The sequence below is a fragment of the Salmo trutta genome, chromosome 25 (genome assembly GCF_901001165.1).
Source record: "Salmo trutta chromosome 25, fSalTru1.1, whole genome shotgun sequence".
Lineage (NCBI taxonomy): Eukaryota > Metazoa > Chordata > Actinopteri > Salmoniformes > Salmonidae > Salmo > Salmo trutta.
Genome location: NC_042981.1, coordinates 23,881,671 through 23,898,060, shown reverse-complemented (window position 1 = coordinate 23,898,060; position 16,390 = coordinate 23,881,671). Strand labels below are relative to the sequence as shown.

Sequence of the window (16,390 nt, the reverse complement as noted above, 5' to 3'; positions counted from 1 at the left end):
GGCTTTATTGACAATGTTTCGATCCACAAGGATCTTCGTCAGGTCAAACGGACTGAGTGCTAACCACTCCAAATACACTGAGTATACAAAACATTAAGAACATGGGTGTCAAGAACTGCAACTCTGTTAGGTGATTCTTCAAAGTAGCCACCCTTTGCCTTGAGAGCTTTGCACTCTTGGCATTCTCTCAACCAGCTTTACCTGGAATGCTTTTCCAACAGTCTTGAAGGAGTTCCCACATATGCTGAGCACTTGTTGGCTGCTTTTCCTTCACTCTGCGGTCCAACTCATCCCAAGCCATCTCAATTGGGTTGAGGTCGGGTGATTGTAGAGGCCAGGTCATGTGATGCAGCACTCCATCATTCCTTCTTGGCCAAATAGCCGCTACACAGCCTGGAGGTGTGTTGGGTCATTGTCCCGTTGAAAAACAAATGATAATCCCTCTAAGCGCAAACCAGATGGGATGGCGTATCGCTGCAGAATGCTGTGGTAGCCATGTTGTTAAAGTGTGCGTTTAAAAATTTTTTTTTTAAAAAATACACGTTTTAAATGTTTTTTTTTTATGCCGGTTTTGGAGCAGTGGCTTCTTCCTTGCTGAGCGGCCTTTTAGGCTATGTTGATATAGGACTCATTTTACTTTGTATATAGATACTTTTGTACCCGTTTCCTCCAGCATCTTCACAAGGTTGATTTGTACTTTTCACACCAAAGTACGTTCATCTCTAGGAGACAGAACACGTCTCCTTCCTGAGCGGTATGACGGCTGCGTGGTCCCATGGTGTTTATACTTGCGCACTATTGTTTGTACAGATGAACGTGGTACCTTCAGGCGTTTGGAAATTGCTCCCAAGGATGAACCAGACTTGTGGAAGTCTACAATTTATTTTCAGAGGTCTTGGCTGATTTCTTTAGATTTTCCCATGATGTCAAGCAAAGAGGCACTGAGTTGGAAGGTAGGCCTTGAAATACATCCACAGGTACACTTCCAATTGACTCAAATGATGCCAATTAGCCTAATAGAAGCTTCTAAAGCCATGACATTTTCTGGAATTTTCCAAGCTGTTTAAAGGCACAGTCAACTTAGTGTATGTAAACTTCTGACCCACTGGAATTGTGATAGTGAATTATAAGTGAAATAATCTGTCTGTAAACAATTGTTGGAAAAATTACTTGTGTCATGCACAAAGTAGATGTCCTAGCCGACTTGCCAAAACTATAGTTTGTTAACAAGAAATTTGTGGAGTGGCTGAAAAACGAGTTAGGTTAGTCATTAAGTGTATGTAAACTTCCGCCTTCCACTGTATGTATGCATGTACGTTCAACATACAGAGATGCAAAGAAAAAGCCATATGTCAGACTTGCCAATAAAAAGAAAAGATCAAGATGGGCAAAAGAACACATACACTGGACAGAGGAACTATGCCTAGATGGCCAGCATCCCGGAGTTGCCTCTTCACTGTTGACATTGAGACTGGTGTTTTGCGGGTACTATTTAATGAAGCTGCCAGTTGAGGACTTGTGAGGCGTCTGTTTCTAAAAATATACACTCTAATGTACTTGTCCTCTTTCTCAGTTGTGCACCGGGGCCTTTCAGTCCTCTTTCTATTCTGGTTAGAGCCAGTTTGCGCTGTACTGTGAAGGGAGTAGTACACAGCGTTGTACGAGATCTTCAGTTTCTTGGCCATTTCTCGTATGGAATAGCCTTCATTTCTCAGAACAAGAATAGACTGACGAGTTTCTAGTCTAAAGGCGGCCAGTTGTATTGCTTCTTTAAATCAGGACAACAGTTTTCAGCTGTGCTAACATAATTGGAAAAGGGTTTTCTAATGATCAATTAGCCTTTTAAAATGATCAACTTGGATTAGCTAACACAACGTGCCATTGGAACACAGGAGTGATGGTTAATGATAATGGGCCTCTGTACGCCTTTGTAGATATTTCATTAAAAATCACCCATTTCCAGTTACAATAGTCATTTACAACATTAATGTCTAATCTGTATTTCTGATAAATTTTATGTTATTTTAAATGGACAATTTTTTGGGCTTTTCTTTCAAAAACAAGGACATTTCTATGTGACTCCAAACTTTTGAACGGTAGAGTATGCATGCATGCATGCATGCATGCATGTATGCATGCATGTATGCATGTATGTATGTATGTATGTATGTATGTATGTATGGTCAGGTATAGTCAGCAATACTGGAGCTACTCTACTTGACTGTGGCAGCCTCACCTCAGCCACACAGCGCAGGTAATTCCCCTGGAGGTAGTTGCCCTGCTTCATGGGGATTGGGAAGTCGTCACTGAAGTCCGAGTGGCCCTCGTGGTCCTCCATGATGTACTCTCCGGACATGGTGACTGGCGGGAGGTTGAGGCTGGCCGAGGGGGGCATGGCGGATATGGTGTCCACCGGAGACACCTTGGACTGAAAACATAGCTTGTGGTTGGGCAGCTCAAACGTGAACCTTGTCTGGGCTCCTGCACAGAGAACAAACAAGGATGAGGAAGTCCAATTGAAGTCAATAACTATCAATCAACTCAGAGGAAATTAAGAAAACATTGCCATATCACAAACATAACATCATGTACATACACAGTAATACAAATACAATATCCCATTACCTAAGTCAGGGGTTAAAGCTTGGTGCTACGCTACCTGTCATGCCGTGGCTCTTCATGCGGCCCATCTTGTACTCAGCCTTGAGGGAGGGCAGCAGGGCCGCTCCTATGGTGATGCCGTCCATCATGGCACTGAACTTGAGGACGATGGGCTTCTTCTCCAGCCCCTCCGGCAGCTGGGGGAACTCGTTGGCCTCCACAGGAGTCTGGTTGATGCTGGACGCCTTGTCAGAGGGCTGAGGGGTGGGAGTGTCCTCCCTGTTGGAGGGTGGCCTACAGAGAAAGGAACGTAGTTCGGAATGAAGACAAGTAATTGCTTAGTCCATGGAGGAGATACAGAGGAAAGGAAATTATGGTTTCTTCTCTAAATGTTACGATTCACTGAAGTGCTTTCCTCTCATACAAGATCCTTTTGGTGAGGACCACACTGAGCAAGCAGTTCTGCATACTCAGCCCCAATTCATGGCCGGGGCGCCCCGAGGAGATACCTATAGATTTCAAATGGGACTCAAAGTATATATATACACACACAGTGAGGGAAAAAAGTATTTGATCCCCTGCTGATTTTGTACATTTGCCCACTTACAAAGAAATTATCAATCTATAATTTTAATAGTAGGTTTATTTGAACAGAATCCAGAAAAACGCATGTCAAAAATGTTATAAAATGATTTGCATTTTAATGAGGGAAATAAGTATTTGACCCCTCTGCAAAACATGACTTAGTACTTGGTAGCAAAACCCTTGTTGGCAATCACAGAAGTCAGATGTTTCTTGTAGTTGGCCACCAGGTTTGCACACATCTCAGGAGGGATTTTGTCCCACTCCTCTTTGCAGATCTTCTCCAAGTCATTAAGGTTTCGAGGCTGACGTTTGGCAACTCGAACCTTCAGCTCCCTCCACAGATTTTCTATGGGATTAAGGTCTGGAGACTGGCTAGGCCACTCCAGGACCTTAATGTGCTTCTTCTTGAGCCACTCCTTTGTTGCCTTTGCCGCGTGTTTTGGGTCATTGTCATGCTGGAATACCCATCCACGACCCATTTTCAATGCCCTGGCTGAGGGAAGGATGTTCTCACCCAAGATTTGACGGTACATGGCCCCATCCATCGTCCCTTTGATGCAGTGAAGTTGTCCTGTCCCCTTAGTAGAAAAACACCCCCAAAGCATAATGTTTCCACCTCCATGTTTGACGGTGGGGATGGTGTTCTTGGGGTCATAGGCAGCATTCCTCCTCCTCCAAACACGACGAGTTGAGTTGATGCCAAAGAGCTCCATTTTGGTCTCATCTGACCACAACACTTTCACCAGTTGTCCTCTGAATCATTCAGATGTTCATTGGCAAACTTCGGACGGGCATGTATATGTATTCTTGAGCAGGGGGACCTTGCGGGCGCTGCAGGATTTCAGTCCTTCACGGTGTAGTGTTACCAATTGTTTTCTTGGTGACTATGGTCCCAGCTGCCTTGAGATCATTGACAAGATCCTTCGTGTAGTTCTGGGCTGATTCCTCACCGTTCTCATGATCATTGCAACCCCACGAGGTGAGATCTTGCATGGAGCCCCAGGCCGAGGGATATTGACAGTTCTTTTGTGTTTCTTCCATTTGCGAATAATCGCACCAAATGTTGTCACCTTCTCACCAAGCTGCTTGGCGATGGTCTTGTAGCCCATTCCAGCCTTGTGTAGGTCTACAATCTTGTCCCTGACATCCTTGGAGAGCTCTTTGGTCTTGGCCATGGTGGAGAGTTTGGAATCTGATTGATTGATTGCTTCTGTGGACAGGTGTCTTTTTTACAGGTAACAAGCTGAGATTAGGAGCACTCCATTTAAAAGTGTGCTCCTAATCTCAGCTCGTTACCTGTATAAAAAGACACCTGGGAGCCAGAAATCTTTCTGATTGAGAGTGGGTCAAATACTTATTTCCCTCATTAAAATGAAAATCAATATATAACATTTTTGACATGCGTTGTTATTCTGTCTCTCACTGTTCAAATAAACCTACCATTAAAATTATAGACTGATCCTTTCTTTATCAGTGGGCAAACGTCCAAAATCAGCAGGGGATCAAATACTTTTTTCCCCCCACTGTAATACAACTTATGAATAATCCAACTATTTCCTCCCTGAGACTCACACGTTGGATGGCTGGCGGATGAGGTCGGAGATCTGCTTGGAGAGCTGATGGGAGCTGCGGACCATCATGCTGTGCAGCGTTGCTGGGTGCTGGGGGATGTTGATCATGATGGCGCCCACCTTGAACACAGCGGCGTTATTGTTCTTCAGGCCTCGCTGGGCGCTGTACAGGGCCTGGGACTTTGCTATGTTGCATTTCACAACTGTTCTGGAATGGTAGAGCAGAGTGTCAGCGTTCCAAATATGACTGTTTGACTACAGGTTAACACAGGACAACGTCGATAGAACAACAAAAATGTACAAAAATGCTTGTTTGGGTCATTTTTGTTAGACAACAAGCACACTAAACATTAACAGGCTCACAACGACATCTATGTTATGGGGGCATAAGAACTACAGGGTTCTATATAACCTTGCATTACATTGTTTTTTGTTGATAATTTAGGCAAACAAAATAATAATATTGATCACGATTACAGGAGGAATCGCTGTCATATGGCTGATCTATAAAGATGATCTACCCACCATACACAAAGGAACATAGAAACAGAGGAGAAAAGGAGTGGGTGATTATCAGACAAACATGAAGAGGGAGAATAACATAACTAAAGCTGTACACTGACGAAACACTGGGGTACCACAGACTCGAGACAAAATGAAAGCTTAGTACTACAGTACTGTGGCATTGCTATGATGTTTCAAGGTGCAGTAGTTATAAACACATACAGAAACTCTTGTTTGGCAGTGCTGGTAGGAGATGTAGGGAAATCCTCCAGTCTATTCAAGACGATGGAAGAGAAAGCCAGGGAAAGTAAAAAAAAGAGAGCAAATGAGATAGACTATTCACGCAGAGATATATGGAGACAAGACTAGATTAGAATACTTATTCACCATCCTTCAACTGCCAAAAGTATTTCCAGTGTTGCCAGCCGAAAATGTGCAGTCCTTTGAATATTTCTAGGATTTGTTTAGAGTGAAGTAATTGTAGGAATTATTCACACAGTAGGTTGACATGCAATAAGTATGCAGGTTTCCATTGAAAAATATTTATTTGACAAACGCAAATGTCGCAAAAAATAAAATCACTGCGACATGTGTAATGGAAACGGTAGATATGAGACATTTCTAAAGACCGACAACATTTTTATCTATTAGATGGGGTGGATGTGATGGGCACGTGATGTGATCACGCAACTATAAAGCGCCACTTTAATTCTACATTTTTACTGCTGGCAAAATCTAAATGTTCAACTATAAAAAAATGATGTTTCTTTGCAGGATAGGGATTGTCCTGACGAAACACTTAACTTCGCTTCTTCTCTGGTTGGCTGGCAAGTTTCACTATCCAATTATTTTAGATCTACAGGACTTCAAGTTTCACCATGGGACAGATTGTGGCGATACGTTGGCATGAGAATTATTAGAATATGTCATATATTAGTCAATTTTTGCATTCTATCCACGCTGGCTTTCGCGGGCTATTTGAGACATGAAACAGATTGGTCTGACGTCATTACGTCCAGCTGTTTTTATTGACACAAGGAGTGCATTCGTAAAGTCGCTCTGGCCATCTACTCCGATTTCAGAGCACTCTCGTCTGAGTGTGCAGAATAACTGACGAATTTACGAACGCTCAACACCTGTTGAATATGGCCATATATGTTCAGTAAACGTTGACAAAACAGCGTAATTAAATTGTTACCAGCATCAGTTACAGTCACCAATGCTCTGGATAACCAGCTCTGGTAGAATGGTCAGAGTGAGCCGTTCTCTCATTTTTGTAGCGAGAAAGCTAGCCAACATTAGCCAGTTAGCTTGGGTGCATGACTGTCGTGGTGAGGTTAGAACGCTCGGATCAACCCTACTCCTCGGCCAGAGCGTCCAGTGTGCGCTCTGAACGCTCTGAATTTACGAAAGCCCAGAGGGCACTCTGAGCTCACTCTGGCACTCCACATTGGCTTTACGAACGCACCCAAGATGGTTAAATGGAAAAGCACCCTAGCAGGCAATTGTCGCATCTATTTTCTATATCGAGACAAATGTTAAATGTCGACACAAAATCACTGGACAAGCTAAATCGAAACATAGCTACAGACACAGTGGGGTAGGAAACTCAAACACTCATAATTAATCTTACTGGTTACCAAAATGACAGGCAAACCAACTAGAAACGGAGTGTATTTTAGGTCTTATAATGAATTAACAGACCTAATGCACAGTATCAAACGTCAATCCTCAATGTGGCAATACAAATTAAACCGTTATCAACTTAAAATTGGAGCAGTCCTTACTGAATGTCTGGGGTTATACCCTCCAGGAGCACAATGTTAACTCCTCCTATGTGGGCTGATGCACAAGTCTCTGTCATCTTCTGGTGCAGTATGTCTGAAAAACAGATTTGGGAATTATAATCCAGATATGGCACTGAATAATGTAATACAAAGAGGAGGTGTATTGAACTAGTGACATAACCCAAGAGCTAAGAGCCTCACCCTTCATCTTCTCCTTAAGTGTGAAGCTGCCGTGGATCTTCTTTAGCTCTGCCTCCATGGTCAGGCCCCCGATGTCTGCCTCCAGGTGGGTGCGGTTTACAATGCCGATGCCAAACACGATGAGGGTGACGTGCTGTGGCTCACAGCTTACCAAGCTACGCCGTCGGCCCCCCGCTCCGAGCCCGGCCGGAGGCTTGTTGGTGGGGTCCTGCTGCTCGTTCTCAAACATCACCCTGCACAGGGGCTCCGAGGGGCTGCGGCCACCGTCTGTACAGCACACATAACGCACACACAAATGATCGAACGATGAGTGTGAGGCTTTCCTACTTCTATACAAGCGCCTAGGGGGGTAGGGGCTAGAAGTGGCTAAGTGGAGGGAGAGAGAGAGCCTTACCCGAGAGGCAGTTCTCAGGGGAGCTCTTCTCCAGGATACCGGTGGGGTCAGAGATGAGGGAGTAAAAGTTGAGCAGCTTGTACATGTTCTGCCAGCACTCTGCAGAGGGCTCGCTCTGCTCTGACACTGTGATGGAGTCTGAGTCGTCCATCTGGATGGTCATGTGGTCCGCCACATCCCGAGAGCCCTTCCGCGACACCTTGATCAATTGATTAATTGAATTTATTAGATACCAATTAAAACAGAGCATACATCATTTGATAGGTCACTTAGAAATATACAGTCTATATGATTATTGTAAAATAAAGATACATACTGGTTGGTGTACCTTGGAGGTACGGCGCTCCGAGCGACCAAGCGGGTTGCGTCCCCGGGGCTCCCTCCTGCCCAGCGTGTCCAGTCCTGACTGGGGGCCGTTGGGCGGTTGACCCCCCCCTCCACCTCCCCCCCGCTTGCTCTTCTGAGCAGTGTTCCCGCCACCGCCAGCCCCACTCCGCCCGGCTCCGTTGACGCTTCCCCGCGAGCTGCGGCTAAAGTCAGAGGAGCGGAAGTGGCGGTAGGGCCGCACCTTAAAGGTGGGTGTGGGAGAGGCAGAGCCGGCGGTGTAGCGGCTGAGCTTGATGTCTGTCTGTGTGGCCTTGATGTCATCCACCATGGTGCTGAACTGGTGGATGAGGCGCACCAGGGCCATGTCCACGCGCTGGCTGATGGCCTGGCAGGCGATGGTGAAGTCGCAGTGGAAGGTGTTGTAGTGGCGACGATTCAGGTCGTGAAAGGCGAGGGGAGCAGCGGCAGCCGTGGAGTTAGGCGGGCCAGTGCTGGTAGACTTCTCCATCACCACAGCGTTCAGGCTGAACGTCTCGATCAGCAGGGCAGGCTTGAACTCCAGCAGAGGGAGGTTTGGCATGCCCTGTCTGGAGAGGGAGAGAGAGAGAAGATTACCTTTACATGGCAGGATATCTTAGAGCAGGGATCATTAATGAGATTCAGCCAAGGGCCAAGTTTTTCTTCAGTCGGAACATACTAAAAATACATTTTTAGACTGCCAACTGACCGCAATAAGCACAAAAATATATAATATTTGTCTAAAACATAATCATTATAAAACATTGATTACATATGAGGACATTGCCCAGCGTAGGGTGCGGTCTTTCGGATGAGACGTTAAAACGGGTGTCCTGACTCTGTGGTCAGTCAAAATCCCATGGTTTATTGTAAGAGTAGGGGTGTTCACCCCGGTGTCCACCCCGGTGTCATGGCTAAATTCCCAACCTGGACACATTCCATCATGGCCACCAAATCATCCCCCAAATTCCTAATTGGCATATATCCCTCCTCACCTCTCCACCTGATAGCTGATGTGGTGAGCGGTCTGGCACAAAAATGGTCGCTGTGCATCACTGAGGTGGGTGCTACACATTGATGGTGGATGAAGTGAGTTTCCCCCTACTACAGTATGTAAAGTGCCTTGAGAACCTCAGTTGGCAGAAAAGCGCTACGTACAACCAATAAATTATTATTAATTACTTGTATACGATCACGTCTCTCTATTATGCGGGAAAAAAATTAGAACCCCCCCCGGAAATATTACATTTACATAAGTATTGAGACCCATTACTCAGTACTTTGTTGAAGCACCTTAGCAGCGATAACAGCCTCGAGTCTTCTTGGGTATGACGCTAAAAGCTTGGCAAACCTGTATTTGGGGAGTTTCTCCCATTCTTCTCTGCATATCCTGTCAAGCTATGTCAGGTTGGATGGGGAGCGTCACTGCACAGCTATTTTCAGGTCTCTCCAGAGATGTTCGATCGGGTTCAAGTCCGGGCCACTCAAGGACATTCAGAGACTTGTCCCGAAGCCCCTCTTTCGTTGTCTTGGCTGTGTGCTTAGGGTTGCTGTCCTGTTGGAAGGTGAACCTTTGACCCAGTCTAAGGTCCTGAGTGCTCTGAAGCAGGTCAGTACTTTGCTCCAATCATCTTTCCCTCGATCCTGACTAGTCACCCGGTCTCTGCCGCTGAAAAACTGACACACAGCATGCTGCCACCACCATGCTTCACTGTAGGGATTGGTGCCAGGTTTCCTCCAGATGTGATGCTTGGCATTAAGGACAAATAGTTCAATCTTGGTTTCATCAGACCAGAGAATCTTGTTTCTCATGGTCAGAGTCCTTTAGGTGCCTTTTGGCAAACTCAAAGTGGGCTGTCGTGCATTTTACTGAGGAGTGGCTTCCGTCTGGCAGCTCTACCATAAAGGCATGATTGGTGGAGTGCTGCAGAGATGGTTGTCCTTCTGGAAGGTTCTCATACCTATACAGAGGAACTCTGAAGCTCTGTCAGAGTGACCATCGGGTTCTTGGTCACCTCACTGACCAAGGCGCTTCTCCCCCAATTGCTCAGTTTGGCTGGGCAGTCAGCTCTAGGAAGAGTCTTGGTGGTTCCAAATGTCTGTATTCTTGGGGACCATCATTTACATTTACGTCATTTAGCAGACGCTCTTATCCAGAGCGACTTACAAATTGGTGCATTGACCTTATGATATCTAGTGGAACAACCACTTTACAATAGTGCATCTAAATATTTTTTTTTGGGGGGGGGGGGGGGGGGGGGGGGTTCACTGTATATTGTTTTAGCTCAGAAAACTTGCGGCCCAAATAAAACCACCCCTGGGCCAAATTCATCCCGAGGGCCACCAGCTGGGGAAACCGGTCTTAGAGATTGCACCATTAAGACTATTGGGACTCGCTAAACATGATTTATTTTAGATACTTGGTTTATTTACCTTTTCAACCGTTTATTTTTCCTCTCTTTGGATGTGTCAGAGTCCACAATGTCTGCTCTGAGACACTCCAAGGTGCCAGAGAAGGAGAGGTGCTCCCCGAAGTACATCTTGTAGCTGAGAGGAGTGGTGTCCTGGGCCTGGATCCCTGTGTGACTCAGCAGAGGCTTGAACACAACCTGTGTGTTTTGAGGGAGGGGAGAGAGAATCATCAGAATTATAACACATACTCACTCACTCACACACTAGGTTACCTGGGCGTCTGCTAGCTGAACGGCGGCGGGACACTGGTTGCCCTCCTCAATGTCGGCCATCATTATGTCATCTTGGCTGGTGCTGTGCTGAGAGTGCTGAGACTGTGTTCCATCAAGAGTGTTCTGGTCGCTGGACAGCACCGTGTTGAAGTCTGACGCTGATGGGATGGTGTGGAGGTTACAGGCGATGCCTGAGGAGCAACAGAAAGACACTTAGGGTGACCTTATTTTTACAATTATTTTACTGTGAGCTTTCAGGGTTGGTTACGTCACCAACTTTCCCCCAACATTCACTGAAGAATCTCACAACATTCCCCCTACCTGTCTGCAGGATATTGTGCTGGGAGTGGTTGACCGGGGACTCCTGGGGTACAGCGTTCCCTCCGCCCCGGTTGCCCACAGCGTTGGACATCCAGTTGTAGAAGCTGACGGAGGAGGGCTCAGACAGCAGGGGGTGTTCCGTCACCACATCTGGGCCCACACTGTTACCTAAAGGGGGGAGCAAACATAATGTCATGTTGCAGTCCAATTCTATACCAATTCTCCATCATGATAGCTTGAAAAGGAATCAAAGTACTATAAAAATATGGTGGAAATTCCCTATAACCCATGCTTTAGGAGAATGTTCACACATTCGGGAATGAGGGTATGGAATTGGAACCCAAACCAAGTCAGAACCAGGATAATGTGAGCGTACCTGTGCTCTTAGTGGCGGTTTCATTCCTCTGGGGATTGCCCTCCAGCAGGTTGTGCAGGCTGGGGAAGCTGCCTGTCAGGTAGCTCAGCAGACTCTCCTTACGGGGACTGTCCTTGGCAGTCATGCCCACGCGACTCACATGGGCAGGAGAGTCAGCCGCTGTGTCCCCGCTGGTGTAGCTGAGGGACTGGTATGGGTGGGAGCCCTGAAGAACACACACCAATATCATTAGTGTGAAAACAAATGCATTCCTATGGTATACTAATGGCAAGTGGTACCGCCCTGTCGCCCCTGTCCACCCATATAATTATAATGGTACAAAGTTCAAGTAGACAATGCAGACAGGCGGGTGGATAGACATACCTTTACCTTTATTTTGAGGGCAGATTCACTGTGTGTGTGGGACTTGGACAGCTTCCTCATGATCTCCACCCCGCTAACTGGTCCAGATTTGTCTCCTGTGGGCAGGGGGCGGCTGCATGCTCCCTCCAGCAGCATGGTGTGTTCACTCACTGTGGCTGGACAGCAGTTACAACCCATTGGACCAACATACTGCATGCATTATTGCCGTCATCATTATAATCATTATCAAATTCATTAACATGTGGGGGGACTTTTCAGTACAATTGGTTTAAAAAAGTATATCTGTCATGTATTCATTTACCAGAAATGTCATCGTCCGGGGAAAAAAGAAAATAAAATAAAAAATATGTTCCTACCTGCGTCAAACTCAAACTCGGCCCCGTCAGCACTGGTGTCACTCTGCAGCGCAGCTCCGTTGTCCAGGCCCTGGCTCTGGTCCTGGAAGGTCTGCTGCTGGGGGGTCTCCTTGGGTTTGGGCAGCTGGTTGGGCCTCATCAGGCCAATGGCCTTGAAGCCCTGGGTCACCACAATAAACTTCATCCACTGCCGGGCCAGAGCCACCAGCCCCTTCTTCAGGGTCACCAGGGCAGGCAGCCCGTCATTCTAATGAGGACAAGATCAGATGGGTTTAATGGTTAATTAGGAGGTAACTTAAGGTAGATCCATAAGAACTATTCAGTCAATCATGGTTCAGATTGAAGTTCTCAAGCCTCTAAACACAAACACGTCTCACCATGGTGGCCTCCTCTATCACAGAGTAGTTAGCCTGCTGTAGGTAGCGATGCAGGATGTTACACAGCAGACAGGAGGGGTTCTCGTGGAGGTAGCGTGCTCGCTTGGTCACCCTGTTGTATTTGCTCCGAAAGGGGATGTGGATACTCTTTTTCTGTACAGAACAAGGTAAAGAAAAGGAAATGTGTCTCATATAGAATAAGAATCACCATTATTTCCCAAGGACATTTACATGTACCCTCCATTTCACCTGGTGAAATGGTGCTGACAGCAATAGACAAAATATACAGACAAAATATAGCCAGAGGAATATACACAATCACCATACAGTATATACAATACGTGGAAATATAGAACAATTAATTGATAAAAGACATTGGAACCCTCAATCTGTGCAGTACTGACCTCCAAGGCTTCAGTCATGATGCAGCCCATGACAGCACACACTCTCAAAGTGCCCTCCATGTCCAGCTTACGCAGAGAAGACTTGAGCTGGTCGATGGGGACCAACCAGGCGCCAATCGCTGGCGTCGCTGTGCTTAGGAGATTCAGCTGCCTGGAGATGGCCTGTGAGGGGGAGCGTACGTTGGTGGGGGCAGCGAAGCTGAACCAGATCTCCTTGATGGTGAGCTTCATGCTGCTGGAGTCAGGGGGCGGGGGCATGAGGAGGAGGTCCTTCTTCAGGTCGTCAGACTCCACCCCTTCATCCTGCAAGAGCAATCCACACAGCATAAGCCAATGAGAGAACGGGAGCAAGAGAGAGAAGCATGTCTATATTTTTGGTGTGAACGCTTTCTGTTACTGAAACGAGGTTGTATCAAGTACTTGTACAACAGTTCAAAGTGACGGACAGTGATGAGTTACCTGATCGTCAGAGTCTGAGTTTTTGTTGGCATCAGAGTTGGGTCTTGTCGCGTCGTTAGGAAGATTGTCATCAGATACATCGGTGCTGTAGCCGCTGCCCGTCTGAGAACACGACGAGCCATTAGATTTGGACATGCCAGTCTTCATGCCCGTACCCAACTGTCCCATGATGCCAAACGCACTGTACAGCACTGCACCCGACTGACGCCCACCTGCACACAGGACAGGCACACAATCAGGCAAAAGTGTTCAGTGACGGGGTTAATAACATTAATTTAATAAATTCAAATTAAATTCAGTTAATTCAAAGTGAATCTAAATGCCAATGTCTATATACAGTGCCTTCAGAAAGTATTCATACCCCTTGACTTATTTCACATTTTGTTGTGTTACAACATGAATAAAAAGACAATTATTCTCAACCATCTACACACAATACCACAAAATGACAATGTGAAAACATGTTTGTAGAAATGTTTGCAAATTTATTGAAAATGAAATACAGAAATATCTCATTTACATAAGTACTCACACCCCTGAGTGAATACTTTATAGAAGCACCTTTGGCAGTGATTACAGCTGGATTGTGCAACATCTTCTCATTATTCTTTTCAAAAGTCTTCAAGCTCTGTCAAATTGACTGTTGATCATTGCCAGACAACCATTCAGGTCTTGCCATTGCTTTTCAAGTAGATTTAGGTCAGAACTGTAACTCGGCCACTCAAGAACATTCACTGTCTTCTTGGTAACATGAGGCAGTCAGCACTATGCTTGAAAATAATGAAGAGTGGATCTCAGTTATGTGTTGTATTTGCCCCAAACATAAGACTTTGTATTGACGACAAAAAGTGAATTGCTTGCCCCATGTTTTGCAGTACTAATTTAGTGCTTTGTTGCAAACAATAGGCATATTTTGGAATACTTTTATTCGGTACAGACTTCCTTCTTTTCACTCTGCTAATTAGGTTAGTATTGTGGAGTAACTACAATATTGTTTATCCATCACAGCCTTTCAACTCTGTTTTAAAGCCACCACTGGCCTCATGGTGAATTCCCGGAGCGGTTTCCTTCCTCTCTGGCAACTGAGTTAGGAAGGACGCCTGTATCTTTGTAGTGACTGTATTGATACACCATCCAAAGTGTAACTAAGAACTTCAACATGCTCAAATTAAGCACCATTTTACTCCTGAACTTATTTAGGCTTGACATAAAAGGGGTTGAATACTTTTAGCTTTTATTAATAAAAAAAAAGGTAAACATTTCTAAAAACATAATTGCACTGACATTATGGGGTACTGTATGTAGGCAAGTGTACATATGTGTCATTGCCAAATATTACCTTTGACAGTGAGGTTCTCGATGCCACACTCAAACATGATCCAGCCCCACTTCTCCAAGGATGCGCCGGTCCGGGCCAGGTCTGCAGCCACCTGGTTCTCTGTCTCATCCACCAGGGAAAACTCATCCATTTCCTCCAGGCTGAACAGTACTTTGGACTTCTCAAAGGGGATGGCTGTGATTGCACATGTTCCTATGTCTAAACCACAGGACAGGAAAAGGGAGAAAATATGAAAGTTCTGTTTCACAACTGTCTAACACGTAATATTATATTAGGGCAGGGGTCTTCAACTCCAGTCATGGACAGCCTGCTGGGTGTGAAGGATGGTGTTCCAGCCTAGCACATGTAGAAAGAAAAAAACTGTAGAGCATAACATTTAAAATAGCAAATTCTTACCTGTGGAATCCAGGCCTCGTAGTTGGCTGTGGATGCGGTGGATGTTAAGCTTGGCAGCGATCTCCTTGCCCTTCTCGATGCCAGCGTTGGAGCGCAATGAGCCTGAGGACTGCGGCTGCATCTTGGTGGCCGATGCGTACTTTTCCAAGTTGACGGAGGGACGGCCATGCTCTGCTGTGTTGGGCGTCTCCTCCACGATGCCCCTATGAAGACAGACAGTAGGGTATGCACGTGTAATAATAATAGTAATAATAATAATTTGGTGGGTGCTTATAATTTGTCCTATTTCATTGTTTTTGTTTTTTATATCCCAACTCCCCCTAAGACAACATCGGAGTGGGGTGACGGCCAGGGTCTGCCATTATCAACAGCGACCCTGGAGAAATTAAGCAATAAAGCCGAGGGGGTGTGGTATATGGCCAATATACCACGGCTAAGGGCTGTTATTATGCACGACACAATGCGGAGTGTCTGGACACAGGCCTTAGCCGTGGTATATTGGCCATATATCACAAACCCCCGAGGTGCCTTATTGCTATTATAAACTGGTTACCAATGTAATTAGAGCAGTAAAAATAAATTATTTGTCATACCTGTGGTATACGGTCTGATATACCATGGCTGTCAGCCAATCAGCATTCAGGGATTGAACTACCCAGTTTCTAATTAGGTTTAATTACCTTGCTTAAGGGCACAGAGATTTTTCAGCTCAGGGATTCGAACTAGCAACCTTTCAGTTACGGACCCATGATGACTACCTGCCGCCCGCAGGTGCGGTGTAACTGTGTGTGTGTTTGTCGTAAGGAGACCCATGCAGGCTGGTGGAAGTGAGGTTACCTGTTCATGCGAAACTGTGTGGCGATCCTGTCGAAGCACAGAGCAACCAGGGAGACGTGTGTGATGTGGCTCTTACTGGAGTTGGAGGGAGAACACTCTTCTACCGAGGCCTGGAGCAGACACAGGTTCACCTGTACAGTCAGAGACAAAGATGTGTTGGACTTTTGAAATGCAACTCAGGAAAGGAGGTCAGCATTGGACTGCTGTCGACTCCTGATAAGTTCACTTCAAATTAGTGCGAACTCTGTTTAAGCACAATACAATTTCCTTGGCACAATGACACAATTCCATGGCACAATTCCTACCTTGGGAATTGACACGTTAGCTTGCAGGCCCTTGATCTTCACGTTGTCTGGTTTGACCGTCAGGTCCGTTTGGCCATGGGGCGTGTTGAGGGAGCCTGTGGTACCCTCCGTCTTTGATAGCTTGTTCTCCTGCTTGGTTGAGCTCTACAGGACAAACTTAGGGTTAATCTAAAATCACACTCTAT

The 16,390-nt window shown here is 45.9% G+C and overlaps 1 protein-coding gene across 15 annotated transcripts in view; it reads right to left on the bottom strand.

Moving 5' to 3' along the window:
- The window catches only part of kiaa1109 (KIAA1109 ortholog), an 88,236-nt gene that overhangs the window by 27,659 nt on the left and 44,187 nt on the right, over nucleotides 1-16,390 (bottom strand). For 9 of the 15 annotated variants that reach the window (XM_029713265.1, XM_029713267.1, XM_029713273.1 and 6 more), the window contains exons 33-53: nucleotides 16,206-16,349; nucleotides 15,901-16,031; nucleotides 15,064-15,266; nucleotides 14,668-14,865; nucleotides 13,329-13,540; nucleotides 12,870-13,172; nucleotides 12,466-12,618; nucleotides 12,089-12,335; nucleotides 11,733-11,887; nucleotides 11,370-11,574; nucleotides 10,994-11,161; nucleotides 10,673-10,863; nucleotides 10,422-10,597; nucleotides 7,960-8,557; nucleotides 7,644-7,842; nucleotides 7,250-7,516; nucleotides 7,049-7,142; nucleotides 5,484-5,534; nucleotides 4,759-4,965; nucleotides 2,660-2,895; nucleotides 2,237-2,481 (exon numbers count right to left, since the gene is read on the bottom strand). In XM_029713265.1, coding sequence (XP_029569125.1) covers nucleotides 2,237-2,481; nucleotides 2,660-2,895; nucleotides 4,759-4,965; nucleotides 5,484-5,534; nucleotides 7,049-7,142; nucleotides 7,250-7,516; nucleotides 7,644-7,842; nucleotides 7,960-8,557; nucleotides 10,422-10,597; nucleotides 10,673-10,863; nucleotides 10,994-11,161; nucleotides 11,370-11,574; nucleotides 11,733-11,887; nucleotides 12,089-12,335; nucleotides 12,466-12,618; nucleotides 12,870-13,172; nucleotides 13,329-13,540; nucleotides 14,668-14,865; nucleotides 15,064-15,266; nucleotides 15,901-16,031; nucleotides 16,206-16,349 — 4,383 coding nt within the window. The remainder of the gene's footprint in view (nucleotides 1-2,236; nucleotides 2,482-2,659; nucleotides 2,896-4,758; nucleotides 4,966-5,483; nucleotides 5,535-7,048; nucleotides 7,143-7,249; nucleotides 7,517-7,643; nucleotides 7,843-7,959; nucleotides 8,558-10,421; nucleotides 10,598-10,672; nucleotides 10,864-10,993; nucleotides 11,162-11,369; nucleotides 11,575-11,732; nucleotides 11,888-12,088; nucleotides 12,336-12,465; nucleotides 12,619-12,869; nucleotides 13,173-13,328; nucleotides 13,541-14,667; nucleotides 14,866-15,063; nucleotides 15,267-15,900; nucleotides 16,032-16,205; nucleotides 16,350-16,390) is intronic. The other 6 variants (XM_029713268.1, XM_029713278.1, XM_029713277.1 and 3 more) reach the window with 4 other exon arrangements.